The following is a 23,644-nucleotide window of genomic DNA, read 5'->3' on the forward strand; positions in this document are numbered from 1 at the left end:
TTCAAACATTTTCCCAACTACATATGTCAAACTAACTGGCCTATAGTTACCTACCTTTTGCCTACATCCTTTTTTGAACAGTGGCATGACATTCACCATCTTTCAATCTGCGGGACCTGCCCAGACTCCAGAGAATTTTGGTAAATTATCACCAAAGCCTCTAGTATAACTTCTGCCATTTCATTCAGTACCCTGGGATACATTCCATCAGGACCAGGAGACTTGTCTATCTTCAGGCCCACAAGTTTGTTCAGCACTATCTCTTTAGTGATAGCTATTGTATTAAGGTCTTCACCTCCCATTGCTTCCATATTATCTCTTCTTGGCATGTTAGATGTGTCCTCCACCGTCAAGACCAACACAAAATAGTCATTCAAAGTTTCTGTCATTTCCTCATGACCCAATATCAATTCCCCCTTCTCGTCCTCCAAGGGACCTACGTTCACTTTAGCCACCCTTCTCCAGTTTATATAATTATAAAAACTTTTACTATCTGTTTGTTATATTTTGTGCTAGTTTATTTTCATAATTTAGCTTCCCTTTCTTTATTGTTCGCTTTGTGGTTCTTTGTTGCTTTTTAGTTTTCCCAGTCTTCCAGTTTCCCACTACTCTTGGTGACTTTGTATGCACAAGCTTTTAGTTTGATGCCTTCCTTATGTTCTTATGAACCAGATATAAATAAACAGCAATAAATAACGAGCAGAGTCCTTAAATGAGTGTAGTTATACCCTTTTGTTCAAGAGCCTGATGTTTGAGGGTAGTAACTGGTGGTGTGAGTCCTGAGGCACTTGTACCTTCTATCTGCTGGCAGCAGTGAGAAAAGAGCATGGCCTGGGTGCTGACGGCCTTTAGTGATGGATGCTGCTCTGCTACAGTAACATTTCCTGTAGATGTGGTCAGTAGTTCAGAAGGCTTTACCTGTGATGCACTGGGCTGAATCCAATACTTTTTGTTGGATTTCGTGCTCAAAAGCATTGGTGTTTCCGTACCAGACTGTAGTGCAACCAGTCAGCAGACTTTACGGCACACATTTTTAGAAGTTTCCCACGGTTTTTGGTGACATGCCGAATTTCCACAGACTCCCAAAGAAGAAGAGGCACTGTCCTGCTTTCTTCACAATAATATTTATATGATGGGTGCAGGACAGGTCCTCTGAGATAGTGACACCCAGGAATTTAAACTTGCTGACCCTCTGATGAGGAGCTCATGGACCTCTGGTTTCCCTCTCCTGAAGTCTACAATCAGTTCCTCAGTCTTATTGACACTGAGAGTGAAAGGTTTTTGTCAGCCAAATTTTCAATATCCCTCCTATGCTGATTCTTCACCACTTTTGCTATGGCTTACAACAGTGCTGTTGTCAGCAAACTGGTATATAGTGTTGGAGATGTACTTAGCCCCCTGCTCTACTTGCTTTACACCTCTAACTGTGTGGCTAAGTACACATCCCTGTGGTGGTCCTGTGTTAATGCAGATTGTGGAGAAGATGTTTTTGCCAATCCAAACTGACTGGATCAACAAGTGAGGAAATCCTGTATCCAGTTGCGCAAGGGGGTAAATGAAATAGAGAACAAATTAAAACATGAATACTGCTTCAGTATTATAAAACTACATTTTCTAATCGTTATCGATGGAAGAATTCATCCAGTGCACACTGCCATGTTCTTTTGATGGACTGTGAACATATCAGCTTGTGACTGTGAACAAATCATTTCAGAATCAGGTTTAAAAGTTCAAAGTAAAATTTATTATCCCAGTACATACATGTCACCACATACAACCCTGAGATTCTTTTTCCTGCGGGCAGACTCAGCAAATCTATAGAACAGTAACTGTAAACAGGATCAATGAACAACAAACTGTGCAAATGCAAATAACAAATAACGAGCATGGAATAACAAGATAGGGAGTCCTAAAAGTGAAACCATCGGTTGTGGAAACACCAGAACGAATGTCGTTATCCCCTTTTTGTAGTTATCACAGGCATATGTCATGACATTTTTATATATATATATATAAATACATTGGTTGAATGTGCATTTAGGAATCGGATGGCAGAGGAGAAGAAACGGTCCCTGAATTGCTGAGTGTGTACATTCAGGCTTCTGTACCTCTTTCCTGAAGGTAGCAATGAGAACAAGGTGTCACCTGGGTGATGGGGTTCTTAATGATGTCTGTTGCCCTTTTGAGGCATCGCTCCGTGATGTCCTAGATACTACGGAGACCAGTGCCTATGGTGGAGCTGAGTAATTTTAAACTCTCTGCAGCTTACTTTGATCCTGTGCAGTAGCCCCCCCCCACCCACCCATACCAGATGGTGATGCAGCCAGTTAGAATGTTCTGTAGACATTTGTGAGTATTTTTGGTGTCATACTAAATCTTCTCAAACTCCTAATTGTATTCTCTGTGGCTGCATCGATATGTTGGGTTCAGGTTAGATCCTCAGAGAGAATAACACCCAGGAACTTGAAATTACTCACTCTTTCCACTCCTGATTCATAGAACATAGAAATCTACAGCACATTACAGGCCTTTTGGCCCACAATGTTGTCTGACCATGTAACCTCCTCTAGAAACTGCCTAGAATTTTCCTACCGCATAGCCCTCTAGTTTTCTAAGCTCCATGTACCTATCCAAGAGTCTGTTAAAAGACCCTATCGTATCCGCCTCCACCACCGTGACTGGCAGTGCATTCCACTCAGCCACCACTCTGTGTGTGGAAAAACTTACCTCTGACACCCTCTTGTACCCACTTCCAGGCACCTTAAACTATGTCCCCTCTGAGAATTGGGATGTGTTCCTTCTCTACCCTCTCTAAACCTGAATGCTTGAAACCCCAGTGAGCAAAGCAATTCAAAATTACCTTACCACTTATTTCTCATCAACTATCAGTGACAAAAATCACTGCTTTTTGAACACAAGTACACACAACTGACGCTGTTTAAAACTGTTTGTTCTAAGCACAGTGCTTAATGGCCACACAAATGTCACAACAAACTATAGTTTGAAACTGTTCAACAATAGTCTTCTGTCCCAATTAAGCGGCATACTGTCCCAAATAAATGTAGGGAATCCTCGCTATTTTCTTGATTAGCTTTTGTTCTTTAAGAGTTGTCCCAAATAAGTGGTGTCAGATTAATTGATAGCCCAATTAACCAGAATCCACTGTATTTATAGAGCTCATATTGGAGAGGAGAGAATTCGGATACTGCTTTATATTTATTTGTTTTCTCCTTTGGGGTGCTGTCCAGTTTAGCTGGGGTGCGCGGTCCATTGGAATTTAGGATTAAGGTGAAAGACACAAGGTAGTAATTGCCTCATTGACAGATTTGATGTATATAGTGTGGAATTGGTTCTATATTATCTGCTATTTTGACAATGTAATCTGGAAGCTGTCAACTATGTATACATTTGCCACTTAAAATTTGGGAAAGACTTTACAAGCATTAATGAGTACCAATTCTTTGCATGTCTAATGTTTTTAGTCCACAGTTTGAGTACCTTTGAGATAATTTCCATTTTGAATCCTGGCTCATTCAGAATCAGAATCAGACCAGAATCAGACATACTTTATTGATCCTGAGGGAAATTGGGTTTCGTTACAGTCGCACCAACCAAGAATAGTGTAGAAATATAGCAATATAAAACCATAAATAATTAAATAATAATAAGTAAATTATTCCAAGTGGAAATAAGTCCAGGTCCAGCCTATTGGCTCAGGGTGTCTGACACTCCGAGGGAGGAGTTGTAAAGTTTGATGGTGACAGGTAGGAATGACTTCCTATGACGCTCAGTGTTGCATCTTGGTGGAATGAGTCTCTGGCTGAACGTACTCCTGTGCCTAACCAGTACATTATGAAGTGGATGGGAGACATTGTCCAAGATGGCATGCAACTTGGACAGCATCCTCTTTTCAGACGCCACTGTCAGAGAGTGTTGTGTCAGTTCCACCCCCACAACATCACTGGGCTTACGAATGAGTTTGTTGATTCTGTTGGTGTCTGCTACCCTCAGCCTGCTGCCCCAGCACACAACAGCAAACATGATAGCACTGGCCACCACAGACTTGTAGAACATCCTCAGCATTGTCCGGTAGATGTTAAAGGACCTCAGTCTCCTCAGGAAATAGAGACAGCTCTGACCCTTCCTGTAGACAGCTTCAGTGTTCTTTGACCAGTCCAGTTTATTGTCAATTCGTATCCCCGGGTATCTGTAATCCTCCACCACCACCAGCAGCTTAGTCTTTTTCACATTAAGCTGCAGATGATTCTGCTCACACCACGTGACGAAGTTCACATTCAGTGAACACAAACTTTGAACTTTGATTCAGTGAACAGTGAATATCACATTCAGTGATATTATTCATTTGAGTAATGGGCTGTCTAATCCAGCTAGATTCTATACTTAACCAATTTGACCCTGACAGTTGCATAATTAGTTGCAAACAGAATCAGCAACAACAATAATCATATGTTGCTAAGATTTTTTTATCTTCGAAAAAACCCGTAAAGCATTAGACAGGTAACCAAAAAGAGGCAGATTGTGAAGAACATCCCCCATGGAATACGATTACGTGGGCAGTGGGCAAAATATCCATTTATTTCACACTGGAGATGCAGTATCACTTCACCCTGCCACTTTGCTTTTGGCCCACGTTGTCATCATCCAGGACCCCCACTTACCTTTATTGGGATCTTCCTGCTCATTAACCTCCATTCTAGAGTTTAAATTACGATGGTGGGGTTATTGCTTATTGTTAGTGATTGGGGGGTGTTTGTAGGGAATGGGTGTTGTGATTTGGGGGTTGTGCAGTAACTATTTGGGGGGGGGGGGGGGTGTAGGCGGGACAGGACCGGGGGTAGAGTTAGGTAATGGGGGTGGAGGTTTCACAGTGAAGGAAGGTGGGGTGGGAACTGGCAGTGCGGGGGGGTGGGGGGGTGGGTGGGAGGGGTAGTGCAGTACCTTGAAGTAGAGGGGGATATTTCAAAGAGGAACTGAACTGCTGGTGATATTGGGTGAATTTGGCTCCCTATGGGAGAGAGAGGGCTTGGGTTTATGGGGGTGTGTTGGAGATGTCAGGTTTAGGGGTAGGGCTGAGGACTAGGGATGCGAGAGGGAATGGTGGGGGCCGGTGTTACATAAGCCCCTTTGTGGGGTGTGGCTTGGGTTATTTGGGGTGCTGTCCGGTTTAGTTGGGGTGCGTGGTCCATTGGAAGTTAGGATTAGGGTGAAGGGTAGGGTGTGGGATGATGTTGGCTCCCTAGTGGGGAGAGGGCTCTGGTTTAGGGACGAAAGTGCATTCTAACAAGCCGTATCTCTGATTAGTGTAGAGGTTGCACTGAAGCCAACGGTTAAGACTAGCCAAAGCATCAGCAGGCACGAGCCAACCCACTGAGGACAGTTATACAGAAAGATGCTGGAAAAGGGCCAGTCACATCATGGGGACCCCACCTACCCTGCTCATGAACTGTTTGTGCCACTTTCATCAGGGAGGAAGCTATGTGGTATCCACGTCAGGGCCATCAGACTTGGGAACAGTTACTTTCCTAAGCGGTGGGATTGTTTGGCAGAATCAGATTCTGTTCTTTACCTTTTGTGCTGCATTGGATCTGGAGTAACAATTATTTTGTTATTGACACTTGTTTACTGGAAATGAGGTGAAACAATCTTGAACCCTGAAGTAGAATACAGTGTGACCATAAGATATAGGAGCAGAAGTAGGCCATTTGGCCCATCACGTCTGCTCCACCATTCAGTCATGGGCTGATCCAATTCTTCCAGTCGTCGCCACTCTCCTGCCTTCTCCCCATACCCCTTGATGCCCTGGCTAATCAAGAACCTATCTATCTCTGCCTTAAATGCACCCAATGACATGGCCTCCACAGTCACTCATGGCAACAGATTCCACAGATTTACCACTCTCTGACTAAAGTAATTTCTCCGCATCTCTGTTCTAAATAGATGTCCTTCAATTCTGAAGTCGTGCCTTCTTGTCCTAGACTCCCCTACCATGGGAAATAATTTTGCCATATTATCTGTTTAGGCCTTTTAACATTCAGAATGTTTCTGTGAGATCCCCCTCATTCTCCTGAACTCCAGGGAATACAGCCCTTCTTTGATATTGGTTGCCAGCTTCATTCCATAATTCATCTTTTCCTTCCTAATAAACTTCTTAGTTTCCTTCTGCAAGTTTTTAAAAGCTTCCCAATCCTCTATCTTCCCACTAGCTTTTGCTTCCTTGTATGCCCTCTCTTTTGCTTTTACTTTGGCTCTGACTTCACTTGTCAGCCACGGTACTGTCCTTCTTGCATTCGAAAATTTCTCCTCATTACTGTGTGGGGCGCCACAGTAGCACAGTGGTTATCGTCATGCTATTACAGCTCTGGGTATCAGACTTCGGAGTTCAGTTCCAGCATCCATTGTAAGAAAGTTTGAACGTTCTTCCTGGAAGCATGTTTGGATTTCCTCCTCTGGTTTCCCTCTTAAAACAGCCTTCAGAGCATCCCATAGAATGGGAGGAGAAACCGCTCCACTATTATTGAATTCTGAGTAAAGACCAATTTCTTTTTTAATTTGTTCCTTAAAGTAGGGATCATTGAGTAGACTTGAATTTAGTTTCCAAATAGTATTCTTTGGTTGTAGGTCAAAATTACCAGGTAAATATATAGGTGTATGGTCACTTACATCTATTGTCCCAATTCCACAGGTGTTTATTTTGTCTTAGTCTTTTCCAAATGTTATGAAATAGTCTATTCTTGTATATACAGAATGGGGGGCAGAATAATGAATGTAATCCCTTCTGTTGGGGAAAAGGTGCTTCCATATATCGGTTAGACCAACATCCTCAAGAAGTGTATTAAGTTTCTTATGTAAGGATTTTGTTTCATAGGTTTTGCTATTGGAAGAGTCTAACTTTGGTTGTAATTGTAAATTTAAGTCTCCCCCACATATCAGGAGACCACCTGTTTCCGTTATCATAATATTAGTAATTTTCTAAAAGAAACTAATATCACTTCCTGGGGGTGCGTACATTTTCAATAGAGTAATTGAATTTCCATCTGTATTCCCTCTTACCAGAATATATCTACCCTCCTTATCTCCCATTTCGAATACTTTTTCAAAATTTAGCTTGCTTGAGATAAGAATAGCAACTCCTCTCCTATGTCCTGATTTATATGAGGAGAAAAACAAATTAGTGAAGCCCATTCTCTTTAGTTTTCCATGCTTATTATCACAAGTGAGTTTCCTGTAAATATACTACATGGGCTTGTTCTTTTTCATTTTGGATAGAATTCTACTGCTTTTGATTGGATTTAACAGCCCATTGACATTAAAAGAAATGAGTTTTACTTTGTCCTTACCCATGTATATTTATCTGTCATTATATCATTGAAATTAGCAGAATAAAATTTAATCCATCTACTCCCTGAGCAAGTAAGAACCAAGAAACACAAATAATAAAGAAAAAGGCAACGAAGGTGTAGTTCCAAGGCTGAGGCCTCTAGTAGATGACCCTGGGTTGAGCTGGAGGAAATGTATAGCTGTGGGGTATAGCCCCTCCTAGCTGAGAGATGAGGGCCCCTAATAGCAGTACACATAAAAGTAAGTGAACAAATCTATGTTCATTACACAGAAAAGATTTCCCTGTGTATTCCTCCCATATATATATTCTTAATTAGGTGAGGAAAAAGGAGTGAATGAATGAATAAAAAAGAATAATTGAGTAATATAAAATCCACATTATAATAAGTATTTCTCGAGATAGGTATAGCACCGTCTATTTTTGCTTCCGTTTAGCTTATCAACATTTTTTAAATTAGCCAAACCGTATGGCTGTTCTGGAGGGGTGAGGGCTGTCTTCGGAAAACTCACAGTCTCTTCCTGATGTATTTCTCTCGCCCTCCTCCCGTCCCCTGCTTTCTCGATTTTCTCACTATTTCCCAAGCAGTGCGGGATAACTGCTCAGCCAGGCTTTCCCTCGGTTTGATCACGCTGACAGGCAACCGTCTGGCCTTCATGTCTGTAGTTGCCTCTTCCACTGTCTGATATATTTGCATCCCATCTTCATAAAACACTTGCAGTTTAGTAGGGTGCAGAGTTTGGAATCTAATCTTTCCTTGCTTTAATATTTGCTTTACTTCAGAGTATTTTTTACATTTCTGCAGGACCGCCGGGGGGGGGGGGGTGGGGAGGTAATCTTGATCAAAATATATTAATTTCCTGTCCAAAAACACCCTCTTCTTTCCCCAGGCCCTTCGTAGAATCTCCGCCTTGGTATTGATTCGAAGGAATTAATTTCCAGCTCCATAGTTGAGGGAAGCTCCAGCGTGTCCCTCAGCAACTTTCGTAGAAACCCTGTCATAGACAAGCCCTCCACTCCTTTGGGAACATTGTATATTCTGATATTTTTCCACCGTGATCTTCCCTCCTGGTCAAGCAGTTTACTTTCTTGTCGATTTAATATTTTTATCAACTTAGTATCCGTTCCACGTTTTGCACGCGATCTTCTACCTTCTCAGTTCATGTCTCTGCCACCGCTATTCTTTGATTGACGTTGGCGAGCTCTGACTTGATATCATTTAGTTGCTGTTTTATTTATTTTTGGAATCCCCATATCTCTTCCAGAATTTTTATCATATTTGCTGCTTTGCCTGAATGAGGCCCATCGTCAGCCTCGCTACCACGCGTTCGGGTAGGAGAGCTGCTCATTGTACCCTTCTCGTCCACAGGCTCCGCAGTGACACTTTTTTTGCCTCCATTCTTTTTCCCCAATCTTGCCTCCCTTATCAATTCAGATATTTTTGAAAGATCTTATATTTGATGGATTAACAGGGCAAGATATGCGTTTTTCCGGAGGAGCTATTGACTTAAGCTGCCATTCTGGACGATGATGTCACCGGAACCCTCTGCCATCATATTTGACCTACCAAAATGAACCACCTCACACTAATCTGGGTTGAACTCCATTTGCCACTTCTCAGCCCAGTTTTGCATTCTATCAATGTCCCGCTGTAACCTCTGACAGCCCTCTACACTATCCACAACACCTCCAACTTTTGTGCCATTAGCAAACTTGCTAACCCATCCCTCCAATTCCTCATCCAGGTCATTGAAAAAAATCACGAACAGTAAGGGTCCCAGAACAAATCCCTGAGGCACTCCACTGGTCACCGATCTCCATGCAGAATATTACCCATCTAGAACCACTCTTTGTCTTCTGTGAGCAAGCCAGTTCTGGATCCACAAAACAATGTCCCCTTGGATCCCATGCCTCTTTACTTTCTCAATAAGCTTTGCATGGGGTACCTTATCAAATGCCTTGCTGAAATCCATATACACTATATCTACGGCTCTTCCTTCGTCAATATGTTTAGTCACGTCCTCAAAAAAATTCAGTCAGGCTCGTAAAGCAGGACTTGCCTTTGACAAAGCCATGCTGACTACTCCTAATCATATTATACCTCTCCAAATGTTCATAAATCCTGCCTCTCAGGATCTTCTCCATCAACTTACCAACCACTGAGGTAAGACTCACTGGTCTATAATTTCCTGGGCTATCTATACTCTCTTTCTTGAATAAAGGAACAATATTTGCAACCCTCCAATCCTCTGGAACCTCTCCCATCCCTATTGATGATGCAGAGATCATCCCCAGAGGCTCAGCAATCTCCTCCCTCACCTCCCACAGTAGCCTGGTACATCTCATCCGGTCCCGGTGACTTATCCAACTTGATGCATTCCAAAAGCTCCAGCACATCCTCTTTCTTAATATCTATGTGCTCAAGCTTTTCAATCTGTTACAAGTCGTCACTATTATAACCAAGAGCCTTTTCCACGGTGAATACTGAAGGAAAGTATTCATTTAGAATCTGTTGCCATAGAAATAAAGCAGAGTAGAAGAAATTATTGATTGTGCTGTTCCGGGTGACCTATATGCAATCTACACACGATTTGATTTATGTCAGAAATATTCCTTATTTTGCTGGATCTTGACACTTTAAGCATAAATGGATTTGCATATTAGAGTATGGATTTATTTTCTAGTTGTGCAGTGGAGGAAAATAATTTGAGATCTTTCATTACATCTATAATATAGCATTAATATTGGCAGTGTGGAGGATCAGAGGAATCTTGGGGTCCGAGTCCATAGGACATTCAAAGCAGCCGCACGGGTTGACTCTGTGGTTAAGAAGGCATACGTTGTATTGGTCTTCATCAATCGTGGAATTGAATTTAGGAGCCGAGAGGTAATGTTGCTGCTATATAGGACCCTGGTCAGACCCCACTTGGAGTACTGTGCTCAGTTCTGGTCGCCTCACTACAGGAAGGATGTGGAAGCCATAGAAAGGGTGCAGAGGAGATTTACAAGGATGTTGCCTGGATTGGGGAGCATGCCTTATGAGAATAGGTTGAGTGAACTCAGCCTTTTCTCCTTGGAGCGACGGAGGATGAGAGGTGACCTGATAGAGGTGTATAAGATGATGAGAGGCGTTGATTGTGTAGATAGTCGGAGGCTTTTTTCCAGGGCTGAAATGGTTGTCACAAGAGGACACAGGTTGAAGGTGCTGGAGATTAGGTACAGAGGAGATGTCAGGGGTAAATTTTTTTACTCAGAGTGGTGAGTGTGTGTAATGAGCTGCCGGCAACGGCGGTGGAGGTGGATACGATAGGGTCTTTTAAGAGACTTTTGGATAGAAACATGGAGCTTAGAAAAATAGAGGGCTATAGGTAAGCCTAGTAATTTCTAAGGTAGAGACATGTTCAGCACAACTTTGTGGGCTGAATGGCCTGTATTGTGCTGAAGGTTTTCTGTGTTTCTAACCAGTGGGTCTCCTTGAACAAGGCTATGTTGGGCAATTGGGCACAAAGGTCAACTAACCCAAATTGGAGTTGCATACAATTTTTGATTGTTAAAATTAATTCTGTCGATACATAATGTCCTACAAGACATCTTTAAATGTGAAATACCCTTAGAGTGTAAGACCATATATTTTGGGTATATACCTCAAGAATGGTTGAAAAGAGATAATTATTTAATGAATATACTGCTTGTGGCTGGTAAAAAGGCCCTTACCAGGAAATGGTTGTCACAGGAGAGCCCATCTTTAAATGTATGGATGGAAATTACAATGGACATTTACAAAATGGAGAAGATAACAGCATCTGTTAATCATAAGTTGCAACAATTTGATTCATACTGGGAAAAATGGTTTAACTACATAATGCCTCACAGGCCTGATTTTATTCTCACAAATCAATGAATATGTTGTAAAAAAAAAAGATCACTCCCTACTTGTACATAGTTTTCTTATTTCACTTGTTCTTTTTCTCCTCTCCTTTCTATAAGAGTATATCTCAGATAATTATGTGGAGATTTGTGACAAATATGATTATATGATATATATGTACAGTATCTGAAATATATCTTATGGAAATGTTTGTTTGATGATAAACTCCAATAAAAAATAAATTACAAAAAAAATTAATTCTGTCAATAATATTATTTAGTCACGAAGGCTTCCGGAACTACTGATCTGCAGTCCTAATGAGGAATGCTGTACACATAAAATCCTGAAGTATCTATCATAAATATTTTGCACTGGGAAGTTAGTAAGTTGATTCACCGAAACAGATTTTGAAATGGTAAAGCAAATAGCAGTTAGTGCTATGCTATTATAGCTCAGGATGTTGTAGTTCAGAGTTGAATTCCAGCGTTCTCCGTATGTTCTTCCCACGGTTTTTCCCGGACGCTTCAGTTTTCTCCCGCAGTCCAAAGGAGTGCTGGGTAGGTTAACTGGTCATTGGAAATTGTCCCGTGATTAAATCTGGATTAAATCGGGGTTGTTGGGTGCTGCTGGGGTGAAGGCCTAGAGGGGCCTGTTCCTCATCACATAAAAGAAAAGTAACGTCTGCCGATTGGCAAATCTTTAACTTCCAATTTATTTGTATAAGTATTAGAAAACTTTGAATTGTAAACTGAATTTCCAATTATACTACTGGTTTGATTTATTAATTGTTATTTTAAAAGATTCGGAAAGGTCGGAAAGCTCCAGTGTCAATCAGAGTACCCAAATAGAACCATCAAACGAGGAAGCATTGGGGAATGCAGGAGGAACAACTTCCTTGAATAAAAATGAGAATCAGTCACAAGAGCTATCAAACCTTCGGCTTGAAAACCAGTTGTTGCGGAACGAGGTCAACTCCTTAAACCAAGAAATGGCTTCAGTGATTCAGAAGTCAGTGCAGACTCAAGAAGGTAAGAAGAGAATTGAAGCTTTCGGTTTGTGGCAAGCACTACTTCTCCTTTCCATTGTAAATATAAGAGATTCTGCAGGTGATGGAAATCTAGCAAAACAGGCTCAAGTTGATAGAGGACTCAGCAGGGCAGGCATTTTGGAAAGGAATAAAGTGTTGATGTTCTGGATTGAAATCTTCATCAGGTCTTGATGAAGGGATTTGGTCCAAAATGCCAACCACTTATTCCTCTGCACTAATGCTGCCTGACCTGCTGAACTGCTCCAGCTTTTTGTGTGTGTGTTACAATAGATAACTGTTTCTGAGACGTGGTTCTAGAGGTTCTATTCAAAGAGGGACAGAAAAATATCTTCACAAGTTCTGCAATTGATCAAAATCCTCATAGTCTGCACCACCAACGCTGTCAATCCCCAGGGTCTGTCCAACCACTTCTGTCACAGTCTCCACAGTCTGTCGTCCCAGTTCAGTGTCACTCCCCACGGTCTTTCGTCTCAGTTCAGTGTCAATCCCCACGGTCTGTCCAACCAGTTCAGTGTCACTCCCCACGGTCTGTCGTCCCAGTTCAGTGTCAATCCCCACGGTCTGTCGTCCCAGTTCAGTGTCACTCCCCACGGTCTTTCGTCTCAGTTCAGTGTCAATCCCCACGGTCTGTCCAACCAGTTCAGTGTCACTCCCCACGGTCTGTCGTCCCAGTTCAGTGTCAATCCCCACGGTCTGTCGTCCCAGTTCAGTGTCACTCCCCACGGTCTGTCCAACCAGTTCAGTGTCAATCCCCACGGTCTGTCCAACCAGTTCAGTGTCACTCCCCACGGTCTGTCCAACCAGTTCAGTGTCAACCCCCACGGTCTGTCGTCCCAGTTCAGTGTCAACCCCCACGGTCTGTCCAATCAGTTCAGTGTCAATCCCCACGGTCTGTCCAACCAGTTGAGTGTCAATCCCCACGGTCTGTCGTCCCAGTTCGGTGTCACTCCCCACGGTCTGTCGTCCCAGTTCGGTGTCAATCCCCACGGTCTGTCGTCCCAGTTCAGTGTGACTCCCCACGGTCTGTCATCCCAGTTCGGTGTCACTCCCCATGGTCTGTCATCCCAATTCAGTGTCAATCCCCACGGTCTGTCCAGCCAGTTCGGTGTCACTCCCCACGGTCTGTCATCCCAGTTCGGTGTCAATCCCCACGGTCTGTCGTCTCAGTTCAGTGTCACTCCCCACGGTCTGTCGTCTCAGTTCAGTGTCAATCCCCACAGTCTGTCCAACCAGTTCAGTGTCAATCCCCACGGTCTGTCATCCCAGTTCAGTGTCAATCCCCACGGTCTGTCCAACCAGTTCAGTGTCAATCCCCACGGTCTGTCGTCCCAGTTCAGTGTCAATCCCCACGGTCTGTCCAACCAGTTCAGTGTCACTCCCCACGGTCTGTCGTCTCAGTTCAGTGTCAATCCCCACGGTCTGTCCAACCAGTTCAGTGTCAATCCCCGCGGTCTGTCGTCTCAGTTCAGTGTCAATCCCCACAGTCTGTCGTCTCAGTTCAGTGTCAATCCCCACGGTCTGTCCAACCAGTTCAGTGTCAATCCCCACAGTCTGTCGTCTCAGTTCAGTGTCAATCCCCACGGTCTGTCCAACCAGTTCAGTGTCACTCCCCACGGTCTGTCATCCCAGTTCGGTGTCAATCCCCACGGTCTGTCGTCTCAGTTCAGTGTCAATCCCCACAGTCTGTCGTCCCAGTTCAGTGTCAATCCCCACAGTCTGTCCAACCAGTTCAATGTCAATCCCCACGGTCTGTCGTCTCAGTTCACTGTCAATCCCCACAGTCTGTCCAACCAGTTCAATGTCAATCCCCACGGTCTGTCGTCTCAGTTCAGTGTCAATCCACACGGTCTGTCCAACCAGTTCAATGTCACTCCCCACGGTCTGTCCAACCAGTTCAGTGTCACTCCCCACGGTCTGTCGTCCCAGTTCAGTGTCAATCCCCACGGTCTGTCATCCCAGTTCAGTGTCACTCCCCACGGTCTGTCCAACCAGTTCAGTGTCACTCCCCATGGTCTGTTCAACCAGTTCAGTGTCAATCCCCACGGTCTGTCCAACCAGTTCAGTGTCACTCCCCACGGTCTGTCCAACCAATTCAGTCCCCACGGTCTGTCCAACCAGTTCAGTGTCAATCCCCACGGTCTGTCGTCTCAGTTCAGTGTCAATACCCACGGTCTGTCCAACCAGTTCAGTGTCAATCCCCACGGTCTGTCCAACCAATTCAGTCCCCACGGTCTGTCCAACCAGTTCAGTGTCACTCCCCACGGTCTGTCCAACCAGTTCAGTGTCACTCCCAAACGGTCTGTCCAACCAGTTCAGTGTCACTCCCCACGGTCTGTCCAACCAATTCAGTCCCCACAGTCTGTCCAACCAGTTCAGTGTCACTCCCCACGGTCTGTCGTCTCAGTTCAGTGTCAATACCCACGGTCTGTCCAACCAGTTCAGTGTCACTCCCCAAGGTCTGTCCAACCAGTTCAGTGTCAATCCCCACAGACTGTCATCCCAGTTCAGTGTCACTCTCCACGGTCTGTCCAACCAGTTCAGTGTCACTCCCCGCGGTCTGTCCAACCAGTTCGGTGTCAATCCCCACGGTCTGTCGTCTCAGTTCAGTGTCAATCCCCACGGTCTGTCGTCCCACTTCAGTGTCAATCCCCACGATCTGTCCAACCAGTTCAGTGTCACTCCCCGCGGTCTGTCGTCCCAGTTCGTTGTCAATCCCCACGGTCTGTCGTCTCAGTTCAGTGTCAATCCCCACGGTCTGTCGTCCCAGTTCAGTGTCAGTCCCCACGGTCTGTCCAACCAGTTCAGTGTCACTCCCCACGGTCTGTCGTCCCAGTTCAGTGTCAATCCCCACGGTCTGTCGTCTCAGTTCGGTGTCAATCCCCACGGTCTGTCCAGCCAGTTCAGTGTCAATCCCCACGGTCTGTCGTCTCAGTTCAGTGTCAATCCCCACGGTCTGTCGTCCCACTTCAGTGTCAATCCCCACGGTCTGTCGTCTCAGTTCAGTGTCAATCCCCACGGTCTGTCGTCTCAGTTCGGTGTCAATCCCCACGGTCTGTCCAGCCAGTTCAGTGTCAATCCCCACGGTCTGTCGTCTCAGTTCAGTGTCAATCCCCACGGTCTGTCGTCCCACTTCAGTGTCAATCCCCACGGTCTGTCGTCTCAGTTCAGTGTCAATCCCCACGGTCTGTCGTCCCACTTCAGTGTCAATCCCCACTGTCTGTCGTCTCAGTTCGGTGTCAATCCCCACGGTCTGTCGTCTCAGTTCGGTGTCAATCCCCACAGTCTGTCTAACCAATTCAGTGTCACTCCCCACGGTCTGTCCAACCAGTTCAGTGTCAATCCCTACGGTCTGTCCAACCAGTTCAGTGTCACTCCCCATGGTCTGTCCCACCAATTCAGTCCCCACAGTCTGTCCAACCAGTTCAGTGTCAATCCCCACGGTCTGTCCAACCAGTTCAGTGTCAATCCCCACAGACTGTCATCCCAGTTCAGTGTCACTCCCTACGGTCTGTCCAACCAGTTCAGTGTCAATCCCTACGGTCTGTCCAACCAGTTCAGTGTCACTCCCCACGGTCTGTCCAACCAGTTCAGTGTCACTCCCCGCGGTCTGTCCAACCAGTTCGGTGTCAATTCCCACGGTCTGTCGTCTCAGTTCAGTGTCACTCCCCATGGTCTGTCGTCCCACTTCAGTGTCAATCCCCACGATCTGTCCAACCAGTTCAGTGTCACTCCCCGCGTTCTGTCGTCCCAGTTCGGTGTAAATCCCCACGGTCTGTCCAACCAGTTCAGTGTCAATCCCCAAGGTCTGTCGTCTCAGTTCAGTGACAATCCCCACGGTCTGTCGTCTCAGTTCATTGTCAATCCCCACGGTCTGTCCAACCAGTTCAGTGTCAATCCCCACGGTCTGTCATCTCAGTTCAGTGTCACTCCCCACGGTCTGTCGTCTCAGTTCAGTGTCAATCCCCACGGTCTGTCCAACCAGTTCAGTGTCAATCCCCACGGTCTGTCGTCCCAGTTCAGTGTCACTCCCCACGGTCTGTCCAACCAGTTCAATGTCAATCCCCACGGTCTGTCCAACCAGTTCAGTGTCAATCCCCACGGTCTGTCGTTCCAGTTCAGTGTCAATCCCCACGGTCTGTCGTCCCAGTTCAGTGTCAATCCCCACGGTCTGTCATCCCAGTTCAGTGTCAATCTCCACGGTCTGTCCAACCAGTTCAGTGTCAATCCCCACGGTCTGTCGTCCCAGTTCAGTGTCAATCCCCACGGTCTGTCGTCTCAGTTCAGTGTCAATCCCCACGGTCTGTCCAACCAGTTCGGTGTCAATCCCCACGGTCTGTCCAACCAGTTCAATGTCAATCCCCACGGTCTGTGCAACCAGTTCAATGTCAATCCCCACGGTCTGTCGTCCCAGTTCAGTGTCAATCCACACGGTCTGTCGTCTCAGTTCAGTGTCACTCTCCACAGTCTGTCCAACCAGTTCAGTGTCAATCCCCACGGTCTGTCGTCTCAGTTCAGTGTCAATCCCCACGGTCTGTCCAACCAGTTCAGTGTCACTCCCCACGGTCTGTCGTCCCAGTTCAGTGTCAATCCCCACGGTCTGTCCAACCAGTTCAGTGTCACTCCCCACGGTCTGTCGTCTCAGTTCAGTGTCAAGCCCCACGGTCTGTCGTCTCAGTTCGGTGTCAATCCCCACGGTCTGTCGTCCCAGTTCAGTGTCAATCCCCACGGTCTGTCCAACCAGTTCAGTGTCACTCCCCACAGTCTGTCGTCTCAGTTCAGTGTCAATCCCCACGGTCTGTCGTCCCAGTTCAGTGTCAATCCCCACGGTCTGTCAACCAGTTCAGTGTCAATCCCCACGGTCTGTCGTCCCAGTTCGGTGTCAATCCCCACGGTCTGTCCAACCAGTTCAGTGTCAAGCCCCACGGTCTGTCGTCTCATTTCGGTGTCAATCCCCACGGTCTGTCCAACCAGTTCAGTGTCAATCCCCACGATCTGTCGTCTCAGTTCAGTGTCAATCCCCACGGTCTATCGTCCCAGTTCAGTGTCAATCCCCACGGTCTGTCGTCTCAGTTCAGTGTCAATCCCCACGGTCTGTCCAACCAGTTCACTGTCACTCCCCACGGTCTGTCGTCCCAGTTCAGTGTCAATCCCCACGGTCTGTCCAACCAGTTCAGTGTCAATCCCCACGGTCTGTAGTCCCAGTTCAGTGTCAATCCCCACGGTCTGTCGTCCCAGTTCAGTGTCACTCCTCACGGTCTGTCGTCTCAGTTCAGTGTCAAGCCCCACGGTCTGTCCAACCAGTTCAGTGTCAATCCCCACGATCTGTCGTCTCAGTTCAGTGTCAATCCCCACGGTCTGTCCAACCAGTTCACTGTCACTCCCCACGGTCTGTCGTCCCAGTTCAGTGTCAATCCCCACGGTCTGTCCAACCAGTTCAGTGTCAATCCCCACGGTCTGTAGTCCCAGTTCAGTGTCAATCCCCACGGTCTGTCGTCCCAGTTCAGTGTCACTCCCCACGGTCTGTCGTCTCAGTTCAGTGTCAAGCCCCACGGTCTGTTGTCTCAGTTCGGTGTCTATCCCCACGGTCTGTCCAACCAGTTCAGTGTCAATCCCCACGGTCTGTCGTCTCAGTTCAGTGTCAATCCCCACGGTCTGTCCAACCAGTTCACTGTCACTCCCCACGGTCTGTCGTCCCAGTTCAGTGTCAATCCCCACGGTCTGTCCAACCAGTTCAGTGTCAATCCCCACGGTCTGTAGTCCCAGTTCAGTGTCAATCCCCACGGTCTGTCGTCCCAGTTCGGTGTTAATCCCCACGGTCTGTCATCCCAGTTCGGTGTCACTCCCCACGGTCTGTGCAACCAGTTCAGTGTCAATCCCCACGGTCTGTCGTCTCAGTTCAGTGTCAATCCCCACGGTCTGTCGTCCCAGTTCGGTGTCAATCCCCACGGGCTGTCATCCCAATTCAGTGTCAATCCCCACAGTCTGTCGTCTCAGTTCGGTGTCACTCCCCACGGTCTGTCGTCCCAGTTCGGTGTCAATCCCCATGGGCTGTCATCCCAATTCAGTGTCCCGCCCCATGGTTTTGCTCTACCCATTATCTCTTTTTCTTATATCTTCCCAACAACGGGAGTTCAGTGAACTCCTCTCTCCCTGCTCCTTCTCTGTGACCTCTGCAGCCCTCCGACATACCTCTTCCCATTCTTATTCCAGTACGTCAATCCATGGCCTGCTGTACTGTTGCAGTGAGGCCACGCTCAGGTTGGAGGAACAACACGCTGTATTCTGTCTGGTTTGGCTCCAAACTGAAGTCGTCAACATTAATTTCCTGAACTTTTGGTTATGGCCCCCCCCACCCCCGCACCATTTCCCATCCCCTTTGTCCTCTTTCACCTTCAGTCCTTGCCCACCCATCGCCTCCCTCAGTGCTCCTCCCCCTTTTGTTTCTTCCATGGCTTTCTGTTGCTTTCACCAATCAACTTTGCAGCTCGTTACTTCATCCCTCCCCCTCACCTACCACTTTGTGTTTCTCTCTCCCCTCCCCCACCTTTTAAATCTACTCCTCTTTTTTCCTCCAGTTCTGCCGAAGGTCTAGGCCCAAAACGTCGACTGTACTATTTTCCATAGATGCTGCCTGGCCTGCTGAGTTCCTCCAGCATGCGTTGCTGGGGTTTCCAGCATCTGCAGATTGTCTCTTGTTTGAATTTCTTGAACTGTCTGAAGGATGTTGCCCGTGGTCGCTTTGTTTGCAGTGTTACGAACCCTGTAACTGGGTCACTGGGCACAGGCGTAACAGCAGGCAAATCTTCAATGAAGGACAGCTTCACTGTTTCATACTGACAATATTGACGTCTGTATTCCTGAGCTAAAGTAAGAGGAAAAAACACTAATGGGGCAACTGATTTTGACAGTAGTTCAGTACAAGTTTGGACCTTGTGAGAGAGACTGAACTCCCTTACAGTCTTTCTTTATACAGCAGTTATTAACAGCTAATAAGCAGCTGAGGAATATCCGTCACAAGAGAGTCAGTGTCTCAGAGGGGAAGATGGAATCTATTTTTGGCAACTGCAGTCTGAAAAGAGATTATGAATGACGCAGAATTCCAGAGTCTGTTCTCGTCTCATACGTGTGAATGAGTGTCATTTGGATGTGGATATGCTCCACCAACACAAAGCCTGGCTGAAAACATGAAAAATAAAGAATTTGTTATCTGAAAGAATGGAAATTGCAATCTAGAACTTCACAGTGACAAATTATAAGACTATAAGACATTAGGCAGCATCATCCATGGAAATGAATATTTCGGTGAATGAATCGATGTTTCAGCCCACTGAGTTTGCTCCGCCATTCCACCATGGCTGATTTATTATCCCTCTCAACCCTGTTCTCCTGCCTTCTCCCCATAACCTTTGATATCCTTACTAATCAAGAACTTATCAACCTTTGCTTTAAATATATCTACCTACTTAGTCTCCACAGGTGTCTGTGGCAATGAATTGCACATATTCACTACCCTCTGGCTAAAGAAATTCCTCCTCTTCTCTGTAGTAAAGGGACATCTTTGCATTGTGATGCTGTGCTTTCTGGCCTTAGACTCCCCCTATAGGAAACATCTCCATGGCCACTCTATCTAGGTGTTCACTAGAACAGATAAATAAAAATAAGGCAGGGGTAAGCGGAGCAGCCGTTGTGTAGTGGGGCCGTTGTTGGAGTGGCTTTGGCTCATTAAGCTTGTGTGAGCTAAGTATCTGATAAGTTTCTTCATCCTCTTCATTTTTCATTTCTCGTCTGTTGGTGCCTCCCGGATAACCACATCTACACCAGGTGCAGCTCCTCAGAGAACATTTTAAAGAACAGGAGCTGCAGCTCCAAGACCTTTGACTCATATGGAAGACTGAGGCAATGATAGATGGGAGCTACAGGGAGGTAGTCACCCCAAGGCTGCAGGATGCAAGTAACTGGGTGACTGTCAGGAGAGGAAAGGGAGATAGACAGCTAGTGCAGAGTACCCCTGTGGCCGTTTTGCTCAATAATAAGTAGACAGTTTTGAACACTTGAGCAGGACGACCTACTGGAGGGTCTCTGGCACTTTGGCACAGAAGAGAAGGTGAAGCAGCTTGCAATAGTGATTGGAGATTCCATATTTTGAGGAACAGAGACGCAATTCTGTGGACACAGTATAGAGACACCCAGATGGTATGTTCCCTTCCAGGTCCCAGGATCAGGACCACGGCATTCTTAAGGAGGAGGGTGAGCAGCCAGAAGGCTTGGTATATATTGGCACTAATGACAAAGATAGGAAAGCTGAGGAGGTCCTGAAGAGCGATTTTAGGGAGCTGGGTAGAAAGTCCAGAGTGGTAATCTCTGGATTGCTGACTGTGCCACGCATCAGTGAGGGCAAGAATAGGATGATTTGGTTGAGGAGCTGGTGTGGGGGCAAGAGTTCAGATTTATGGATCTTTGGGATCTCTATTCCGGAAGGTACAACCTGTACAAAAGGGACAGGTTACACCTGAACCCGAGGGAACCAAAATCCCTGTGGGCAGCTTGGCCAGAGTTGTTTGGGAGGGTTTAAGCTAATTTGGCAGAGGTGTGGGAACCAGAGTGAAGGGCTGAGGATGAGGTAGTTAGTTCACAAACAGAGGCATTATATTGTGAGACTGCTAGCAAGGAAAGGCTGATGATAGGGCAAAATTACAGTCAATGGGATGAGTTGCAATGTAAAAGGGGGACAAAATAAGGGTGAATACAGGACTCAAGGTGTTACGTTTGAACGTGCGCAGTATACAGAATAAGGTAGATGATCTTGTAGCACAGTTACAGATCAGCAAGTGTGACATGGACATCACTGAATTGTGGCTGAAAGAAGATTACAGCTGGGAGCTTAATGTCCAAGGATACACATTGTAACGAAAGAACAGGCAGGTAGGCTGAGGGATGGGGTGGCTGTGTTGGTAAAAAATGAAATCAAATCATTAGAAACAAGTGACATAGGATCAGAAGATGCAGAATCGTTGAGGGTAAAGCTAAGACACTGTAAGGGTAAGAAGGCCCTGATTGGAGTTGTGTACAGACCCCTCAAACAATAGTAAGGATGTGGCCTACAAATTTCAATGGGCAATGGGAAATGTATGCCAAAAGAGCAATGTTACAATAGTCATGGGGGAATTCAATAGGTTCATTAGGTACATTTAATGTCAGAGAAATGTATAAAATATACGCCCTGGAACTCTTTTTCTTTGCAAATATCCACAAAAGCAGAGGAGTGCCCAATATGCAGGTAGATTGGGAAAATCAGTTTAGTGCTGGTTCCAAAAGGGGGACTTTTTAGAGTGCCACTGAAAAGGCTTTTTAGAGCAGCTCGTGGTTGAGCCTACCAGGTGATCAGCTATTCTGGATTGGTTGTTATGCATGAACCAGAATTGATTAGAGAGCTTGGGGGCTAGTGATCATAATATGATAGAATTCACCCTACAATTTGAGAAGAAGCTAAAGTCAGTATTAGAATGGAGTAAAGGGAGTTACAGAGGCATGAGAGAGGAGCTGGCCAAAATTGATTGGAAGGGAACACTAGCAGGGATGATGGCAGAGCTGCAATGGCTGTACTTTCTGGGAGCAAGTCAGGAGACATAGGATAGATACTTCCCAAAAAAGTATTAGTATTTTAAAGGCAGGATGACGCAACCGTGGCTGACAAGGGAAGTCAAAGTTAACATAAAAGCCAAAGAGAGGGCAAAAATTAGTGGGAAGTGAGAGAATTTGGAAGCTTTTAAAAACTAATAGAAAGCAACTAAAAAAGTCATAGAGAAGGAAAACATGGACTATGAAGGTAAGCTAGCCAATAATATTAAAAAGGATACAAAAAAGTTTCTTTAGATACAAACAGTGTGAAAGAAAGGTGAGAGAGATATCAGATCAGTGGAAAACGATGCTGGAGAGGTTGTAATGGGGAACGAGGAAATGGCAGACAAACTGATTAATTATCTTGCATCAGTCTTCACTGTAGAAGACACTAATATATGTTACTAGGAAGAAGGTGTTTGGGAAATTGAACAGTCTGAAGGTAGTTGGGTCATCTGGACCAGATGGTATACATCCCAAGGTTCCGAAAGAGGTAACTGAAGAGATTATGGAGGCAATAGATTCTGGAATGGTTCCATAGGACTGGAAAATTGCAAGTGTCACTCCACTCTTCAAGAAGGAAGAGAAGCAGAAGAAAGGAAGTTATAGGCCAGTAGGTATGTTGAGAGCAAAAGGATTGCATGGGACAAAATTGGTCCTGTGGAAGACCAGAATGGAACCAAAACAAACGAGGGAGATCTTAAATGAATTCTTTGCTTCTGTATTTACTCAGGAGATGGATACAGAGTCTATAAAAGTGAGGCAAAGAGGCACCAATTTCATGGAGTTTGTACAGATTACAGAGGAGGAGGTGTTTGCTACCCTGAGGCAGATTAGGTTGGCTAAATCCCCATGCCCTGACCAGTCGTTTCCTCTGACCCAGTGGGAGGCAGAAATTGCTGAGGTCCTAGCAGAGATATTTAAAACATCCTTAGCAACGGGTGAGGTACCAGAGGATTGGAGAATATCCGATGTTCACTGTTTAAAAAAGGCTCTGAACATAAACCAGGAAATTATAGGCCAGTGAGTCTGACGTCAGTGTGGGAAAGTTATTGGAAAGTATTCTAATGAACCGGATATATAAGTGTTTGGATAGAAATGGACTGATTAAGGACAGTCTGCATGGCTTCGCGCATGATACTCATGTCTAACCAACCATGCAGAATTTTTCGATGACGTTACCAGGGAAGTTGATGAAGACAAGGCAGTGGGTGTTCTAAAGCATGTGGACTTTAGAAAAGTATTTGACAAGGTCCCGCATGGCAAGATGGTCAAGACCAGTTCAGTCACTCAGCATTCAGGATGAGGTAGTAAATTGGATTAGACATTAACATTGTGGGAGAAGCCAGAGAATGGTAGTAAATAGCTGCTTCCCTGACGGGAGGTCTGTGACTTGTGCTGCAGGGATTGGTGCTGTGTCCTTTGTTGTTTGTCATCTATATCAATGATCTGGATGGTAATGGGGTTAACTTGTTCGGCAAATTTGCAGATGACACCAAGGTTTGGGGATGTAGTGGACACTGAGGAAGGCTATCATGGCTTGCAGCAGGATCTGATTCGGCTGGAAAAATGTGCTGAAAAGTGTCAGATGGAGTTTAATACAGAGAAGTGCGATGGTTTGCACTTTGGTGGGATCAACCAGGGTAGGTCTTAGACAGGGAACGGTAGGCACTGAGGAGTGTTGTAGAACAAATGGTGCTGGGAATACAGGAACATAATTCATTGAGATTGACATCACGGGTAGGTAGGGTTG

General features: G+C 45.6%; 1 protein-coding gene across 3 annotated transcripts in view; it reads left to right on the forward strand.

The window, feature by feature from the left end:
* The window catches only part of golga5 (golgin A5), a 103,226-nt gene that overhangs the window by 28,422 nt on the left and 51,160 nt on the right, over positions 1-23,644 (forward strand). For all 3 annotated transcript variants that reach the window (XM_073039140.1, XM_073039139.1, XM_073039141.1), the window contains exon 3: positions 12,026-12,253. In XM_073039140.1, the coding sequence (XP_072895241.1) occupies positions 12,026-12,253 (228 nt within the window). The remainder of the gene's footprint in view (positions 1-12,025; positions 12,254-23,644) is intronic.

This window comes from Hemitrygon akajei, chromosome 3, assembly GCF_048418815.1.
Source record: "Hemitrygon akajei chromosome 3, sHemAka1.3, whole genome shotgun sequence".
Taxonomy (NCBI): domain Eukaryota; kingdom Metazoa; phylum Chordata; class Chondrichthyes; order Myliobatiformes; family Dasyatidae; genus Hemitrygon; species Hemitrygon akajei.